This window comes from Syngnathus typhle, linkage group LG2, assembly GCF_033458585.1.
Source record: "Syngnathus typhle isolate RoL2023-S1 ecotype Sweden linkage group LG2, RoL_Styp_1.0, whole genome shotgun sequence".
Classification (NCBI taxonomy): Eukaryota; Metazoa; Chordata; class Actinopteri; order Syngnathiformes; family Syngnathidae; genus Syngnathus; species Syngnathus typhle.
The window spans coordinates 15085598-15102952 of NC_083739.1; the positions used below are offsets into that span (position 1 = coordinate 15085598).

Below are 17355 nucleotides of genomic sequence, written 5' to 3' on the forward strand. Positions count from 1 at the left end.
AAATTGCTGGGTTAAAAATTGGACCGACCCAGAAAGTTGAGTCAATTTGACCCAACTTTGGTTTGGTTTGTTTGTTGGGTTGCTTTGTACAAAAATGGGCTGTTTTGTCCCTCTTTTAACCCCAAATTGGGTTGGTTTTAACCCAACATTTTTAAGGGCATATGCTGCTAGGAGTTTTCTCCTTAGCTGCCCTGAGGCTTAAAGCTAGAGTGCACTGCATATGAGCCTCCCTGTGGGGGTGCTAAGAGCTCGCATGTGCTCCATCAACAGTGTCGCCAGGGGAGCTTCTGTGTAAGCTAAGAGTGTGTATACCCTTTCTTCCTTCAGGACCCCAGCAAAGAGTGCTTCAGTCTTAAGTTTGACCTCAACGTGGACATCAACACAGAAATAGTGCCCGCCATGAAAAAGAAAACCCTGAGGTGAGATCGGAATTTTCATACCTGTCACCATACTGCTCACATCTTTGATACCATTTAATCTCTGCAAAGATCATGCAGATGGAAGAACCCTTGTGGATTAACATGTTTTGTTTTCCCCAATTCTTTCAATGGCATTTGTCTCCTGGTGCCAGAGAGGTTCTAGGTCCAGTGTTTGAGAGGAACGGCATCGAGCTATCCCGTGTCGACTTGTTCTTGGATCAGTCCAACACGCCGCTGTCCCTCAATTTTGAGGCCTATCGATTTGGCGGACACTACCTCAAAGTCAAAGGTAAAGGCACCACAGTCGTATCATGTCTCATTGGTTGCTCATTTTTTAATACTGGCTGAAGGTTTGGGTTTTTTTCTGGAGTCCAAACTGTCAAATGATGTTTGTCCAAAAGCTGCTGTCTGCCAGATGCTATTGTTCTTACCAACCTAAAAATGACTCGTGACACTGGCATCAACAATACCACTTTGTTCATAGAAAGTAAGAAGCTTTTTGATTCAATGCCAAGTGGTGTATTTGACATATGCACTCTTATCTGAGCTGACCCTTACAACAACGAGGGTAATCTGTATGGACCAGTTTCCTCTCACACCCGTTGTCCTGACTAAAAGAGGAAAAGGAGTGGACTCCTTCAAGTGAATAAAGCTAACAGGAGAGGTGGAACACCTTCTTCTCGTTTATATCTGTGCTGGAGAAAAATAGGGTAATTGTAACAGAGATTGTCTACCCTGATTAAAAAGCAAGCAGCAGAGCTCGGGCCCGGAGCTAAATATGGTCGCATTCAAATAGACAAAACAATTCAAGACAAAGTAAATATAGTGTGTATGGATTCTTGCAGAGAAAGCAAATGCTCCAGAGGTACCTAGTTATTGATGTGCTGTATTGACCTCACTCCCCTGCAGATCCTCACTCCATTTATTTTACCACTTTATATTTGTGTGTGTGTGTGCAGAACAGCTACACACCTGCCTCTCAGTTCTCAGGTTCGAGGTTCAAACATCAAACATCTTTGTGTGGAGTGTGTGTCCCCCCCCCCCCCCAGTTTTCTGAGTTTGGTCATGAGATGTTTGCAAGCTGAGCCGTGATTGGTCATTACCTTAGCCCTTTGGCACTATGATGTTAATTTCAGTCACTGGCAAGTGTTTCCACTGCTGCCTTAGATGAAAGAAAAGAAAAACTAAAATAATAATCAGAACGCTGTTTAGTGAGGGTGCATAGAATATATTTTAAATACCATGTTCGACTTGGCTTCTGTTTTGTCCTGAAGCACGGCCTGGCGACGAGCTAAAAGTGGAACAGGGGGTGAAGGACATGAGGTCGCTGAGCTTGCCCAACATGAAGCCCGCTGGGAGTCAGACCCCATACATCCTCACACCAGCCAATGAGAGGGTGGAGCACGGATCTCTGGGACGTCGCGAGGGCGCCGATCCGTTGGTGAGTCATCTCACACATACACACCCTTCTCTTCTTTCCATCACTTCATCTTCTATTGTTGGACTCCCATCATGCTTTATTGCCATCGCATCCCTCGTCGGTGATCCAATCATGACCTCGGTGTCCGAGGAGTATGTTCCCCAGTGGAACTGGTCTGGAATTGTGTGGCTGTCCTGATACAATACTTTTTAGTCCACTTCCTGCCTCACTCTGGTGTGGAAGTAGGACACTCGAGTCATCAAGTTGATGCTACCTAATGACCCTTGTCACATGGACCAAGAGTTCTATTTCCTGAAGATGAACAACTCGCTTTCATTTCCCAGCATGTCACTTTGGATTAGGGTAGCATTAAATCCCACATACTTTGCTTTGCTTTAGTTAGGCCACTTCTGTACCAACACTGCTGTAATAATTTCTTTAACCTTGTATGCCTAACTTGCCGATCTCCAAATTCCTTCACGAAATGGCGCTACTGGCAAATTAAAAACCAAATTAAAAACCAAACCCACTAAGAAATTAAGGAAAAGGTCTCAGCAATACTAATGTTTTTTTATTGTCATTAAGTAGTATAACATTTTCTGGTATTGGCAAAGCACCTACTTCCCTTGCCGCCAGACCCCCCCTGCTGGCCCTGAGGAAAAAATACAGGCTTCACATAAGTGGCCGTATCTGTGGAGAGGACTAAACTAAACGAGCCAAGTTTCCTCACACACCAAAGCAGCTAAATAGGGTTTTGCGTTAGGTCAACGTTACTATTGCCAAATACATACTGCACTGTCCAAAAAAGTTTGATAACCTGTATAAAATACCAACCCCAAAACAATACTTGATCTTCATCCTTGTGTATTACTAAACAACACAGGACACAATTTAGAGAAGCTCCTAGTCGTATTTGAAATGTGGGCCTATTATCTCTTCAAACTGGTTGTCAAAGCTGAGACTGTGGGTGCTCATATCAATGTGGAGTTGGGCAGGGTAAAACGGTTAAAAATTTCTCTTGACAGCTGTAGTTGCAAGTCTGGAAAGTTAGTCAGCAAGCGCGTACACACACCGAAACAAAACACAAACATCCCGGTTGCTAAGGAAGTCTCTTTGATTCGAGTAGCGTCAGACCTCCCGATGCATCATGGGATATGTCTTTGTGTCTGTAAACTGACACAGTCATTATTTTACAGCTAGTCATCCAGTCGGGAGTTGTTTTTATGTAGGAATGGCAAACCAGTTGTTAAAATGACCCTCTTAGGTGCAGTGAAACAGGGAAAACACTTATGAAATAAGTACAAAATGAATCATCAGGTCAATAGGGGTCGAAAAGCACGTCAATATTATATGAACAGATTGCAGTTTTTGACATGTCAGCCGGAATTTTTTTCTTTTAATAATTGGTACATATTTTATAATGTTGTTATTGGGGGCCTGAAATTGATAGCTGGATATATGGTTGATGAATAAACTTGAGTAAATTGCCCTTCAAAATCAAGTACCTCCATGTTGTGGAACCATTGGGCTCTGCTGAAATATGTCCTAGCTTTAGGTTTCTGTCGGTCACTTCTCTACTGGCTTACTCTTTGTTTATATTTTATTAAGACTCCATCGTAGTCAACTGCTGCTTGTTATTATCTCCTTCAAGGTTGTGATGAGATGACTATTTTACAAGGGAGCCTCAGCTGAGCAATCTGATTGGTCCAAGACGAATTCCGGCAATACTATTTGATAATTCCTATAAAGGCAGTGACTTATCTTTTTAAAAGTGACCTCAAGTTCAACTTTGGCTCCCATGCAAAAAGTAACTAAATTAGCAATTTACACTCAAAGGTCATGCGCTTGACTGAAACCACAGCACTTTACTTGGACTGAATTGTCAGAGTTAGCAGAATTTCATAGATTTGGCTAAGTACATACTTTTAGGTCCCCCCCCCCTTTTTTTTCTTTTTTTTTCATATATATATATATATATATATATACATAACCAGCTTGCCTACAGCCTATATCACGAAACATTACACAAGAAGGCCTTTGCTGACTTGACTTGCGTTAATACACTTAGTGTGTAATTTTTTACGGTACTGGCATTGCAGGTGGTTACCATTATCTCATGATAAAATCTGGACTTTGGAAATATTACTTAAAAAAAAAACCAGAAGTCTTCACGACTGTGTAAAGTTCATGTGAGTGATAAGAGGTTGACGAGTGTGGCCAACGAACAAAAGTATTTCTACACTCTGTCCTCTGTTGTATTGTATTCATTTCTTTGTGTGTAAGCAATTGTCTTCATTAACTTAACTTCCTTTTCCCCCAAACTATGCAGTTAACTCTTGAATCCGCTTCATGTTATTTCTACACAGCTTGACAGTCTCTATCAGACTTGTCTGATGGCTCACAATGGGAGTGTTGGGTTGCACGTTGGCTAGCGTGTGGCTGTTTTTGCATGTCAATGACCGACTGAGTGGCGGTCACATGTGTCTTCTTGGCGGCGTTTGATCTGACTCGCTCTCCAATGAGTCGCTGTCTAATACCAACAATATAATTTGTTAACAGGCAAGTATCAGTGAATGGCTTAATAAAACATACTTAATACTAGGAATGTTCAATATCAGTTTTTTTGAGACCGATACCGGGACAAGTACTCAGTTCTTGAATAGTTACTGATACCAACCACCAATGCAACTAGTACTTTTCATACGTAAAATCCCCCCAAAACAATGACAGATAGTTTTAAAGAATGGGCTAGGGTTAGAATGAATGAATCCAAACATAAAATTTTCCCTTTAAATGAAATCAATGGCAATTTTCTATTCTTCTAATTTTTACATTGGTTTTGGTACTTGCCCATCCCTACTCAATCCTTAAATAAAATATGACCACTTTGCAGCTCAGTTTTCCTCCTCATGCCTATGGTAAAAACGATAATGCCAATGATAAAAACTAATATTGATAAATTTTAAATTGTGTGTTTCAAGTGTACCAAATTTAAATATTTTGACTTTCTCATTTTTCTCTTGCTAAATCGAACCTGCAAAGATCTAGTGTAGTTTAATATGCTGACTGCGTCTTGTGGGTGGAGCAGCAGAAGTATGTGTGTGTGTTGTGTGCGTGCTGTAGGACAAAAGAGATCTCCTGACACCCTTAGGTGGGGATGAGTGGATGCGTGATCTTCGGCCTGTAGCCCTTTGTACCTGCAGGATCAGGTCGCGTTAGTTCATTTTCGTTAGTTTTGAACTACTGCTATTATTCTGAGCCCTGTCTTCCCGACAGAATTTTTTGAATATTGATTTGCGTGACTAATTAAAGGATGCGCTTTAGTCGCCTGTCGTCATGGTACAGCTGGGACCTTCTTCAACTGGAGATCCCAGAGTCTCCACAACCGGACGTTTACCAAGCAAATGACTGTCAGGTGAGAGGCACTGAGCCTTGCGTAGTTGTTGTTTCATGAGTCAATGAATTCTGTTCAATGGGAATTGTTTTATCTATTGGCGTTTTTGAAAATGTTCACTTACAGACAATAAGATTAAAACCTGTTTTTGCAAACCTTCAAAAATGAAGTTGGCAATGACTTGCATATCAAATGCTTGTCTTGCATTTTTTTTCAGAGTTAGTTTGAATACAACAAATAATAAATAATAGTAAATAATTCCAGTAATCTTTGTTTCTGGACCACTGGTGAAATGTGATCAAGCCTTTTCACTTTAGGTTTCCTTCTTAAAAATGTGCATCACTAAAAGGACCGTTATGTAAAATACATTTTTCCTATTATTTAACTCGTGTCAACATCTGATTATCTCCACATTTGTGTGACAAAATCAGCAACCTGCAGCAGTCCGTATGTTTTTTTTGTTTTATTTATGAAACCGATTAGAAAGCTCTCAAGCGGAAACGGCGTCTGGTTGTTGTATTAGTCACTGTGGTGTACAGTGACAGTCTCAATTGAGGCTACAGGTAGGTGTGCTCGGAATGTACTTTTTGTTTACGTCACTTTGTTAGCATTTGTTCAATAAATCGATAGTTTCAATCATCCCTCTATGGATTAGTCTTTGTTCTAACTGGCCGTGGTAGGCAATAATAAATTAGCTATCAATATTTACCAGAGATGTGCAGTTAAGGATACAATTTTATGCAGTGGTGTCCTTATAACAACATTATAGACGAATGAAATATAGTAACCAAGGAGAGTTGGGTGTGTGTGTGTGGGGGGGGGGGGGGGGGGTATTATCTTCATCCTGGAGGGTAAAACAGAAAATAATTGAGAGGCACTGGGCTAACCCAGATTTTTATTCCAATTCCATGTCAACAGTTTCTGTGACCTCTTCAGTGTGAAGCATGTGTTCACAGCGGGGGGATTCCTTGTCACATCCATTTCCTGGTTGTTCAAGGGACATTTCTGTGCAGGCCAATGTCTAATGTGTGTTTTGGAGCTTTCGGGAAGGTTGCAGTGTTGTGTTTTCCCATCGATAATCAAACCTGCCTGGTCAAGGAGAATTGTTATCAGTGATGGGGGAGGGGAAGTATTAACATACAGTCCTCTCCCATGTAAGGGTTCTCCCATTTCTCAGCCAAGGTTACTGCCGCAAATGGCCATTGGTAAGATAAGGCTGTGAGTGAGGTTTAATATCATTAACCTGGACGCCAACCCCCCCCCCCCCCCCCCCCCCTCCTCACTTTCTTACTATAAATGGAGGCTTTGTGGCTTGGAGCATCACTGCCAGGCCTGACACGTTCACAAATGCTTTAGGTAGAGTTAGCCAAGTGAGCAAAACTTCAGAGATTTTGAAACAAATGGAAGCAAATAATAAACATGGAAATAATCTGCTCCATGCATGGTTTCAACTAAACGTTGAAGAAATTATTCTTTTAATCATAGCACTGCAAGCTGTTGCCTTGACGCTCTGCCTCCAAATATTCAAATCAGCCTCTTCCCTCCGGTGGGAGGTGAGGGGGCAGGGGTCTGCTGCCTCGCGTCCTCTTTCCTGGCCAACACAATGAGGCAGGATCCTCCTGGTTGCTATGACTTCATGCCAGTGTCTGCGTGATATGCAAGCAGCCAGGAGCTTCGCTACACCGCCTGGGCGTCCCCCTCGTCAAGAAAATAATCATTCTTTGTGGAACGGCATTACCCTGTGGCCACTCCAACCGGGTCCTGGACCGTAACCCCTCCAGGTAGACAAGAGCCGCGAGTCGACTGGATGCAGGACAGAGTTTAAAAAGGAGAAAAACTGCAGAAGTTGGTTCCAGAATGGCCTGCGACCCATGAGTCCATTTGAGGGATCAGTATGGTTTTTGTTACTTTTGACATGCCTCTGACTTCAATGGTGAGTGGAGAAGGACACTAATCAGAATTTCCTCAATGTTTGCTTCGTCCTTTTTCTTTCTTCTTTTTTCAAAGGCTTTGTTTGCATCATTATCATCAAATGTGAACCCTGAACCCCAAAAGAAATCAATTGTAGATTGTATTCAGTTCAACTGTCAGCAGAGGAGAACATAGGCTGAAAGACCAAAACGGTTCTATATGTTCCTTTACCAATTACTGAAGTTGTGAACACAATTATTAGTAGTCGTCATTTTGCTGAGCAATAGTTCTTTTGGTCACAATCTTGGTTCCTTTATTTAAATAATCAGAGATGAATGCATGGAGGTGACCAAAACGGAGGCAGGAAGCTTCTGCGTTTGACATGCCAAGGTCGTTGGTTTATTCAAAGAAATCATCATAAGTGGTTCTCACCGTCGCGTTGTTGTACTGAATGTCTTTACTCTTCCCCCAGACAAAGTGGAGGAAGTTCCGAAATGTTGGTGATAGTTTAAACAGATTTTGTGGAGGTCTCCACCAGTCTTACCTCATTAGTCCCTGAAAACCTTCTTATTCGGTCTGTTGGCCCAGAGAGTCCCTCAAAAACCGGTAGTTATCTTTTATTCCTTATCTTTCGTTTGTAAGGTTAGGTGCTCTTTGTTACGATTGCGTGAATGGAATGGAGTGTATTTCTTTTTTTTCTTTTTTCAAAGCTATGGAATCATACCATCGGCTGTAAAAGATGAGACGATCAAGTCATTTACAATTGTGTATTCACTCAGGTTTTTGTGATCCAGCTCTTTTTACTCATTGTGAATAATTGCTTGATTTGAGAAGTAATCGGATTGTTTGGCCATCAAATTTTGACAAGAGAGACACCAAATTGTTCCATTTCCATGTTTGTTTTGAATTCCGACTCGCAGTATACAATTTGTGGTTTAATATAAATATAAAATCAAAGCAATCTTTTTCTTGTGTGTGGAGGCCATTCTCCATTTAACAAATTGTCTTGTGTAAAGGTCACGAAACCTTAATGGTCCATGCACCGACCTCCTCCTGGGTCTGACCATAAGCCTTCACCCAATCAGCTTTGAGCACAAACGTGTCTCTGGTGTTTGTTTGCGTCTGCAAAGGAATTTGTTTGGAATTGTGTTCCATTGCTGGTGTCAACGTTGTGGAATGTGAGGTTCCTGAAACTATATTTGAAGGTGCGGGGGGAATTCTCTCCCTGACCTCCCCCCCCTTAGCGGTAGATTCCTCATCACTGACACTGCGGCGGTAAAAAACAAGTGCTTCCTCAGATACGGCGGCAGAGGCCCCTGTTTGTTTGCTCGGTTGGTGCTCGTAAAGTGAAGGGTGCACGGCAGGGCATGCTGACAGGGTAACAATAGTGGGGTAGTGTGTGTGTGTGTCGGGGGGGCTATGAGTGGTCAGTCTTGGAATGGCGCAAACTTTCTGTGATGTAATGAGCATTCACTGCAAGGAAGTGGCCGTCCTTCCCTCTCCTGTTTGTGTCTGACTGCTTTAATGGCCCTGCTGATGTCATCTCCAACGGCAAATTCCCCGGAAAACTTCCTGTTTGTGTCTCCCCTTTATGTATTTCCCTCGTTCCATTCATCCATCTGGAACATTTCTGTTTTCCCGAGAGATGGGGAAAATACCGATACTTCTTTCATGTTCTTTTATTGTCACTGTCCTGTGACCACCGTGTGCTGTCTGTCTATCTGTCCGCTTAATGATTTTAAATGTTAAAGTAGCCTTAATGTTGTTTTGTCTAACAATGGCATCGCATGGTGAACCGATACTTGCAAGTTGGAAATGCTTTTCTCTGCGAGTAAAAATTAATAGCACAAGTTAAAATAATTTTACATTGAAAACTAATGTATAGCCACCTGAGCAATATGCCTGTTTTTATCCGTCTTGGGGGTTTTTCCACATGCTGTCGACTGAAAAAGACATCGCAGTTGCTCGCTTCTGGTAATGACGAATCCCGTCATTTTCACTCGACACCAAATCGCAATATGGCTGTCTCCTGAGATGGATAAAAACAGGTGGATGTTGCTGCTTAATTCATATTCCACAAACACAATATTAATCAGAGTCCTGTTTTGAGACTAGTAGGGGGTTCAAATTCAATGTTAAAAAAATCTAAATTGTCAAGATGTGGACATTCAGTGATTTACATTCAAAAGTGCTGTGATGTTCTTTGCCAAGTTTCTCCTTGCTAAGTTCCGTCCTCTCCACACCCGTAGGGTCAGTCTCGGCGGAGGAAGAACATGACCGAGTTTCTGGGAGAGACCAACATTCCCACACCAGATACGCTCGGTCAGCTCGGTGGCTCGCTGCCCGGCTCCGGTCCTGACAGTTGGAAGAACCGAGCCGCCAGCCGCTTCAGTGGCTTTTTCAGCTCCAACGCCGCAGCAGCATCCTTCGGCAAGGTAAGCCCGTATGGCTTCTTCTTCTTTGACCAATAAGGGCGTCTAGTGGGCCAGAAATTTAAAAATTAGCAGACCAAGGCAACCGTGTGACGACTTCCTGTTTGGCTTTAATGGCTTGCTGGTACTGAAAAGAGAACATTACAGTAAAGCTGTAGTAAGGCAACTGTGGGGTGGAGTTCAATGGTCCAGGTGGTGAGATCATTTCCCTCCAAATACTGTTGGCTCAGATATTTTCCTGCCAGCACTTTTGGAAATGAGTTGTCAGAGGAAATGTTCCGTACTGCTTGTCCCTCACGTTAAAAACGAAATCGTTGACGTTGGTTATTTTCTTTATGGAAGTTTTTAGTGTAACAGTAGAAGGCCGTTGTTTTAAATTAAAGTTAGATTTTTTTTTATATTCATATCAAATTACTGTGATGCGCACAAATGCCAAAACTATGTTACGAAACAATAAATTAAGCCATTATCAAATCAATAATTATTTCGATAATTATTTGTTTTAATACCTTAACTTAAAATTGATCAAATTTTTAGAATTTGAACCTCTCAACAGTATCACCGATTTCTGTTGTCCTCCATAAGCAGATACAGCAGATTCTTTGTGTGTTACTGAAATAATACATTTGCTTTTACTTTGGAAAACAATGATCATTTTCAGATTGCGGGCGTGCAGGTCATATGATACACATGTGCATGTGATTTAGTGGATTTTACAGTAAGTTTCAGAAGCAATGAAGTTAATGTTTGCCAAATCATCACCCTTGTCAGCATTAACAGTTGGATGTGATGGTGTCTTTTCCTGAGAAAGATTTCCTCGGCAAAGTGAAACCAGAATTATTTGTAACAAATCTTCAATGATCTTGCCAGATATTAATCTGACAATGGCTACTGGTCACACCCAGTTTTTAATTTTACTTTTTTTTTTTCTTGGTATGGCCCTAGAACTCCTTTGTTGTCCTTTCCTTTGTTGACGTGGGAATAAACAACCTATCCAAATGTGTAAATATTTAGACTTTAGAATAAAGAGCTGAGCAGAGAATGGAAGTGTTTGACGGTCCTAAATAGCAGTAAACCTTGCTTGCAACAAAGCCCTCATAAAAACATTGTGTTACTTCCCCCTTGTGAGTTCACATCCCACCCAGGGACAGACGTCAGCTAGAGACACAATCTGTCAGTCACCTGTCAGGGGTGGGCTCGTGTCTATTCACCCTGTCCAGCCCCTTTAACCTCTCCAGAGTCTGAGATCCTCCAGCGGGACCTAGACCTTTTGCACCTCAATATTTGCTCCAACCACACACACACACGCACGCACATACCCATTTGAGTAACATGGATCTATGACCCCTACCCCTGGTCGTCCTTTGTTTCTTTCATTTGACATCCCTGCCTTGAAGCCCATTGTTAGAATGTTCTCCCCAATCTTAATTTGATTTCATAATTACGTAAAAGGACCTCTTCTTCCGTTTGACATCACTTCCTTTGAAGCCCATTGTTAGAAGGTTCACCCTGCACACAATTCGTTCTTATGACATTAAGGGCCGGCCGGCCGGCGTCGCCATGTTCCATCATAACAGTCAACTTTGTGGCCAACAGGAAGTGGACCGACTGGAGCAGCTTCATAGCAAGCTGCACTCGTACACATTATTCGGGCTGCCCAAGGTGCCGCGGCTGCTCTCCTTCCACCAGGACTCCTGGGAGGAGGAGGACGAGCAGGAGCCCGACTTGGTCCTGGAAGACAGCTGGCGGATGTTACTGGACAATGCTGAGGTAACCCAAACAAATTCATATCCAGAACCTCTCAACTATGGTAATAGCCATTTTGCTATGCCATACTGTTGCTGTGATGACAAAACAAAATACTCTTACCTAATTTTTACAGTACAAACATCCACTAATCTTTGAGTGGCAGCACAGTGGCCGAAAAGTTATTTTAATTGCATATTAAGTGTTTTTTTTGTTTTGTTTTTAATTAGTGCACATTAATAGTATACATTGTTGATAGTTTAAACCAAAAATGAACCACAAACTATTATCCAAAACATCTTGGAAGGGTCTCGTAGTACACTACTTCCATATGGTTTACCTTCTCTGATTTCCCAGAAGGATGTTTACAAGACAATTATCGCACTGCTGTTAATTTCAAGCGCAAGTGCATGACTAACCAAGATAGCCAGCCATTTATTGCTTTGGCGATACGCATGTGCTATGATTATATAACATGCTATAAATTTACATTGTCTGATATGTGCACATTTCTCAGGCTCAGACTTGTTTGACTCACGTGTTTGTGTGTTTTGTTTCTTTGTTTGTTTGTGCGTGTGTATTTTAGACTTTGACACGGAGACAGTTTCACCAACAGGAGGCAATATGGGAGCTGCTGCACACAGAAGCCACCTACATTAAAAAACTCCGAGTCATCACTGATGTGAGTCCAATAGAACAACCACGGTACAGCCACACGCAGACATACAAAGGTCACAGAATGACAGACATCACTTGCTGGAAGTCGTAAAATACCAAGTAGCCTTTCCCTGAAACATTAGCCAATCAACGTGATGCGCTCATGGAGCTCAAGTCATTTCATCTGTGTTAAATTTATCAATGCTTTTGCAGCTCTTCCTCTGCGGCCTGCTCAACCTTCAGGAGAGTGGCCTGCTCACCGAAGTGGAACCCCAGCGGCTCTTCAGCAACATCCAGGAGATAGTGCGTCTGCACACGGCCTTCTGGAACCAAGTCATGCTCCCCCTGTTAGACAAAGCCAGGCAGGCGCGGGCTCTTCTCGACCCCACCGACCTTGAGCACGGATTCAGGACGGTGGGTTGCAGCTTTTGAAACAGAGGGTCCCACATCTTCACAGTCACTTTGATGTATTTACGTATTTTGGAACAGTACTTGTCCCAATAGTTCTACTGTACCATCAAGCGATAGTGGCAGCCTCACGTGCATGTACTGAGCCAAGTGTTGCGTTTGTCTTCAGTTCGCCTCCAGGTTCAAACCTTACATCCGCTACTGCATGGAGGAGGAAAACTGCATGGAGAACATGCGAGCACTTCTCAGGGACAATGAACTCTTCAGGACCTATGTTACGGTGAGTCAGAGGCAACAGCCAATGGTCTAGTGTGTGTTCCTGTTTCTGTGTTGTGGTGTGTAACAAGTCTCTTGTCTGTTGACAGTGGGCAGAGACGCACAAGCAGTGCAATCGTCTGAAATTGGCAGACATGTTAGCAAAACCTCATCAGCGGCTGACCAAATATCCCCTCCTGCTCAAGAGCGTGCTCAAGAAGACGGATGAGCCCAACGACCGAGATGTCATCGGCAGCATGGTAAGGGGCGCATCGAATACACGCTTATCAGACATTTATCATTAAAACAAGCCTGAAACCGCCCTAAACGATCATGCTTGACCTCTAGGTGGCCTCGGTGGAGGGCTTCATCGACAGCATCAACTCCCACATGCGTCAGCGTCAGGAGCAGCAGAGGCTGGCCACCACATGTGCCCGCATCGACTCCTACGAGGCAGTAGAGGGCAGTAGCGAGGAGGTGGAGAAGGTGAGGACAAAAAACGGTGGAGCTCGCTCAGCAGGATTTTGGAACTGTGAACAGGATTTGCAATTTTAAATATCAGTAGGTTTGACCTACACCGCTGTGTATTTGGTCAGGGTAATTTTTCAGTGATAGTTTAGAATGAGGCCGGAAAAAAAGAAATGACGGCAAATATAGTAAAACTTGGATTTAACCCAAACACGCGCATTTATTTGGTGACAACCCACGTGTTCCCATTCAGATCCTCAAGGAGTTCAACCACTTTGACCTCATGGCTCCCATGAGAGGAACGTCTCCCGAGGAGACTCGGCAGCTTCACCTGGAGGGCGCTCTAAGGATGAAGGAGGGCAAAGACAGCCGGGTAAAGCCAATTTTCCCCTGCTTTTAATCTTTCTGCCTTGTGTGCGTGTGTGTTATGTTTTCTTAATTATTGACTGGTTCTCTTCACTATAGATGGACGTCTACTGCTTCCTTTTCACTGACATGCTCCTCATCACAAAGCCCGTGAAGAGAGTTGAGAAGGTCAAAGTCATCCGGCAGCCTCTCCTCATCCACAACGTCGTCTGCAAGGAGCTGAAAGACACAGGTGACATGTCACTGACGTCTCTGTTGTGACTTACCGAAGGATCTTCTTTTAAATTCACTGAAGAGTCCCCCAATCAGTTTGTTAGAAGCTCATTGGCCCGACCTCCTTGTGCCAACCCTCAATAATCCACCTATGTAACATTTTGCCCTCTCTCATTTCTGAAGGATCCTTCATCCTCATCTACCTCAATGAGTTCAGGAGCGCTGTGGCTGCCTACACCTTCCAAGCCAACAGCGCCCCCCAGGGGAGAAGCTGGATTGAGGCAATCTGCAACGTCCAGGTTTGCTTTCTCAGCATCTCTTCCTTTGTAAAGTGGCAGGAGGAGTTTGTTTAACTTGTCATTTTACACGACACAGAACCAACTCCAGAGGCTCCGCAACGAGGAAGTGATTCGACTGCAGAATTCTCAGACGAGTTGCACGGAGGCTGAAGAAGAGCGAGATGAGGAAGACGAGAGCAGCAACTCCAACGCGAGTTCCCCGTGTCTGAGGCACAAAGATGAGCATGACTTAAGGTACTTGAGGAGGAATATGCAGGACCAAAACTGCCTTTAAAAACAGAGATAAATAAATGTGAAAATAAACATATAAAAAGACGTAATTTAGAATTGTAATTTAAAAATGTTTAAATGGATATAAGAACAACAAAATATACCCATATTCAGTACATAAATAAATAGAAGTAAAACCTATGAACCTGACATATTTTCTTCTGTTAATTTTCAGTCAATCAGATGGTTCCACTGAGACGTTGTCAGTGATGGATGTCGATGAGCCGGCCGAATCGCAAACACCTTCTGCCGCTATCGTTAGCCTCGAGGGACACAGCAATGTAGCCGATAGTGTCTCTGCCCTGTCGGACGTTGAGCGGCCCACAGCTCTTCACAGGACCAGCTCCGCCGTTTACTCTGAGGTGGATCAGGAGCCGGATCCCGAGGGCGACGAGCTTGACCCTCAGTGTCGCTCTCTGTCCATGGACAGCGCCTACGGTACACTCTCCCCGGAGTCACTCCTCAGGGAACTTCAGCCCCCGCAAAGTGAAGAAGATGGCACAGAGGAGGCAGAAGAGGAAGATGAAGAAGAGGAGGATTCTGCTTCGCTTGGCTCGCAATTGTCAGTGGTCCAGCCGTGCAAACCTCGTCGACGTCCTCATGTGCAGTCAAGAGTCCACTGCCTCCAGAACGTGTCCACTCTGGTCTTATCGCGCTCCGAGGACAACCTTCTGCAGCGCCTCCACGCCAAAACGGCGCCCTCGCTCAACAGCGCTGAGCCGTCGCCAACGGACGCGGCCTCACTGGTGCACAGCAAGAGCTTGTCGGAGCTCGGGAGTAAGGACGCCGACTTCCCAGAGGATCCCCGCTGCGCTGTCCTCAAAGAGGGCGGTCCTTGCGTCGCAGACGTAGAAGCTAAGAGGAAGTCGGATCCGACTGGCTGCAATTCGGGAGAAATTTTGCCCATAGCAAGGAAATCGCCGGTGCAGCAGCACCAAAAACTGACGCTAGCAGAGCTTTATCGAATACGCACCACTTTGGTCCTCAACTCCACGCTTACCGCATCGTAAGTGCCCTCATTTACACAGATAAGAGAAGCTACTCACAAAAAGTTGCAAAATTTGTGGCGTTTCGGCTGGAGTATCAGGATATTTGTGCTATGGTATTTGCAAACCGTACTTTGTCAGTGTAAAGCTTAGAGTGACCTTCATGTGTTCATCTCGAAATATCCCAACTTTTTGTGAGTAGGCTTGTTTGATTGATCGATCCATCAACTGTAGTACATTTGACTTACTTTTTGTTTTCTCACTTCCACAGAGAGGTGTAACCACCAACTTGACTTTCTTCCCGGAGACATGACTGCACTCTGTCTTGTTAATAACCCCCCCCCCCCCACACACCTCCTCTCTTTCTCAACGCCGCTCCGGGCAGCCGATGCACGTGGTCAACAACAACAAGCACCGCTACGGTCGTCCCCCGGGAGCCTGCAGCCGAGAGACTCCTTCACTGCTTGCACTTTGCAGAGGACGTAGCACCACAAGGGGGCGCCACTGACCTTTCACTAGAGAACGTGAGGGGTCGTCCGCACCTCTTGAACAAGACCCAGAGTGGGTGTTGTTGAGACTTTTTGATGTGCTTCAACAAGAGGAAAGGTAATTGCACATTTGTAAAGGAAAACAAGAAGAGTCACTAGGGAGTAAAACTACATTTGTGTTTGAATCATCAATGACCAAAAGTGGACCAAGCAACCAAAGACATTTTTTCAGAATTATTTTCTCTTGGTTAGCGTTCTTGCTTCTAGTTTTGGTTGATTTTCTTGCCCAGTAAGGTGCGGGGGGGAGCTAGACCATGACCAGAACGGGAGTGACTGTTGAGGGCTTTGCTGCACTACGACGTATTGCAACACACACGACCTCTTCTTGCCGGTCGTGTTTTTGCTTTTGTAGCAAGATTGGGAAAAAAATTGTTTGGAAGAGGATGTCGAATATTACGAGTATATTACGCCAATTCTTCCCAGGAGATAAAACACTTTAACACTTAGCTTTCCAAACAAAGATTTTGTCTGTTTACTTTTGTTTTGTTAATGTTGAATATTTATTTTGTACAAAGGAGCATGAATGTCTCACTGAAGAGAAAAAAAAATGCTGTTCTGAAAGGGCAAAGTTACAAGATTACAGTTGTAATGCCATGAGAAAAAGGTAAAATATTAAGGGAATGAAGGTGTAAATGTAAGAGATTAAGTTAATCTGAAACCCAAACTATGTTGATAATAAAATAATTTACAAGAAAGAAATTGCAAAAATAGTTTCATCCCAGGAAAAAAAACATTTTGTATTATTGATCACAGTTCTTTTGAGAGAGAATATATATTTTCTTTCACAAGTCCAATTCGGGCCTTTTCCTTTGTTTCAATGGGAATTTATATGTAGTGATATGATTTCATTCTGATATTGTAACGTTTTTTTTTTCCCTCTCCAATGTGGTCAATATGCTTCTTTGTTATTTTGCTTATGTATAAATATAAATAAGATGTTGTTAATATTGTTGTGCTTCCAATATTTGTACATTATTTTTTGTTGACGTAGTCTAAAAATGAGTTTTCTTGTCGGCCACCAATGTGCTGCCAACTGAAATCATGTGTTTCCTGACTTAAAAAGTGTCTTACGGAATAAAAAAAAAAAGAATGCAAACGTGTGTTGCAATCCCTGCTTTAATGGTTTAATCCACCCTAATGGAGCCATCAAGCATTAAAACCTCTCGGAGTCAGACAACAGGTGGTGAGAGAACATCTTTTTTTATTATTATTTTGGGATGGTGCAAAATGTCACCGTCTGTAACTCAGTAGAGCATCTGGAAGCGGGCAGCAGTGGTGGCTCTGTTGAATGACTGAAGGTGCTTAAAATAAGGTATATCAAGGCACCCTTCAATGAGTTTGATGTGAAACAGCAAACCTGTCAAATCAAATGGATACACTGCAACAGCTTGTACAGTCTTTACAGAAGATGGTTGGGGGCGGGGGGACTCTTTCCAGGTTGACATCATGTCCCAAGACTTTTGACCTGACTACAGCGATCGGTCCGATATTAAACGACCTTGACCTTGGCAGCAGAGGTGCTCTGAGGCAGTGCGGCTGGCCTTGCTGTACTGTATTTACAGC

General features: G+C 43.3%; 1 protein-coding gene across 3 annotated transcripts in view; it reads left to right on the forward strand.

Moving 5' to 3' along the window:
* Positions 1–16893, forward strand: part of plekhg5b (pleckstrin homology domain containing, family G (with RhoGef domain) member 5b) — a 39073-nt gene extending 22180 nt beyond the window's left edge. For all 3 annotated transcript variants that reach the window (XM_061296556.1, XM_061296548.1, XM_061296565.1), the window contains 16 exons: positions 328–419; positions 572–708; positions 1694–1860; positions 9394–9579; positions 11173–11346; positions 11909–12004; positions 12193–12393; positions 12557–12667; positions 12753–12902; positions 12991–13128; positions 13364–13483; positions 13576–13708; positions 13873–13988; positions 14065–14222; positions 14434–15264; positions 15516–16893. In XM_061296556.1, coding sequence (XP_061152540.1) covers positions 328–419; positions 572–708; positions 1694–1860; positions 9394–9579; positions 11173–11346; positions 11909–12004; positions 12193–12393; positions 12557–12667; positions 12753–12902; positions 12991–13128; positions 13364–13483; positions 13576–13708; positions 13873–13988; positions 14065–14222; positions 14434–15264; positions 15516–15525 — 2820 coding nt within the window. In that variant the 3' untranslated portion in view covers positions 15526–16893. The remainder of the gene's footprint in view (positions 1–327; positions 420–571; positions 709–1693; positions 1861–9393; positions 9580–11172; positions 11347–11908; positions 12005–12192; positions 12394–12556; positions 12668–12752; positions 12903–12990; positions 13129–13363; positions 13484–13575; positions 13709–13872; positions 13989–14064; positions 14223–14433; positions 15265–15515) is intronic.
* Positions 16894–17355: the final 462 nt, after the last annotated feature.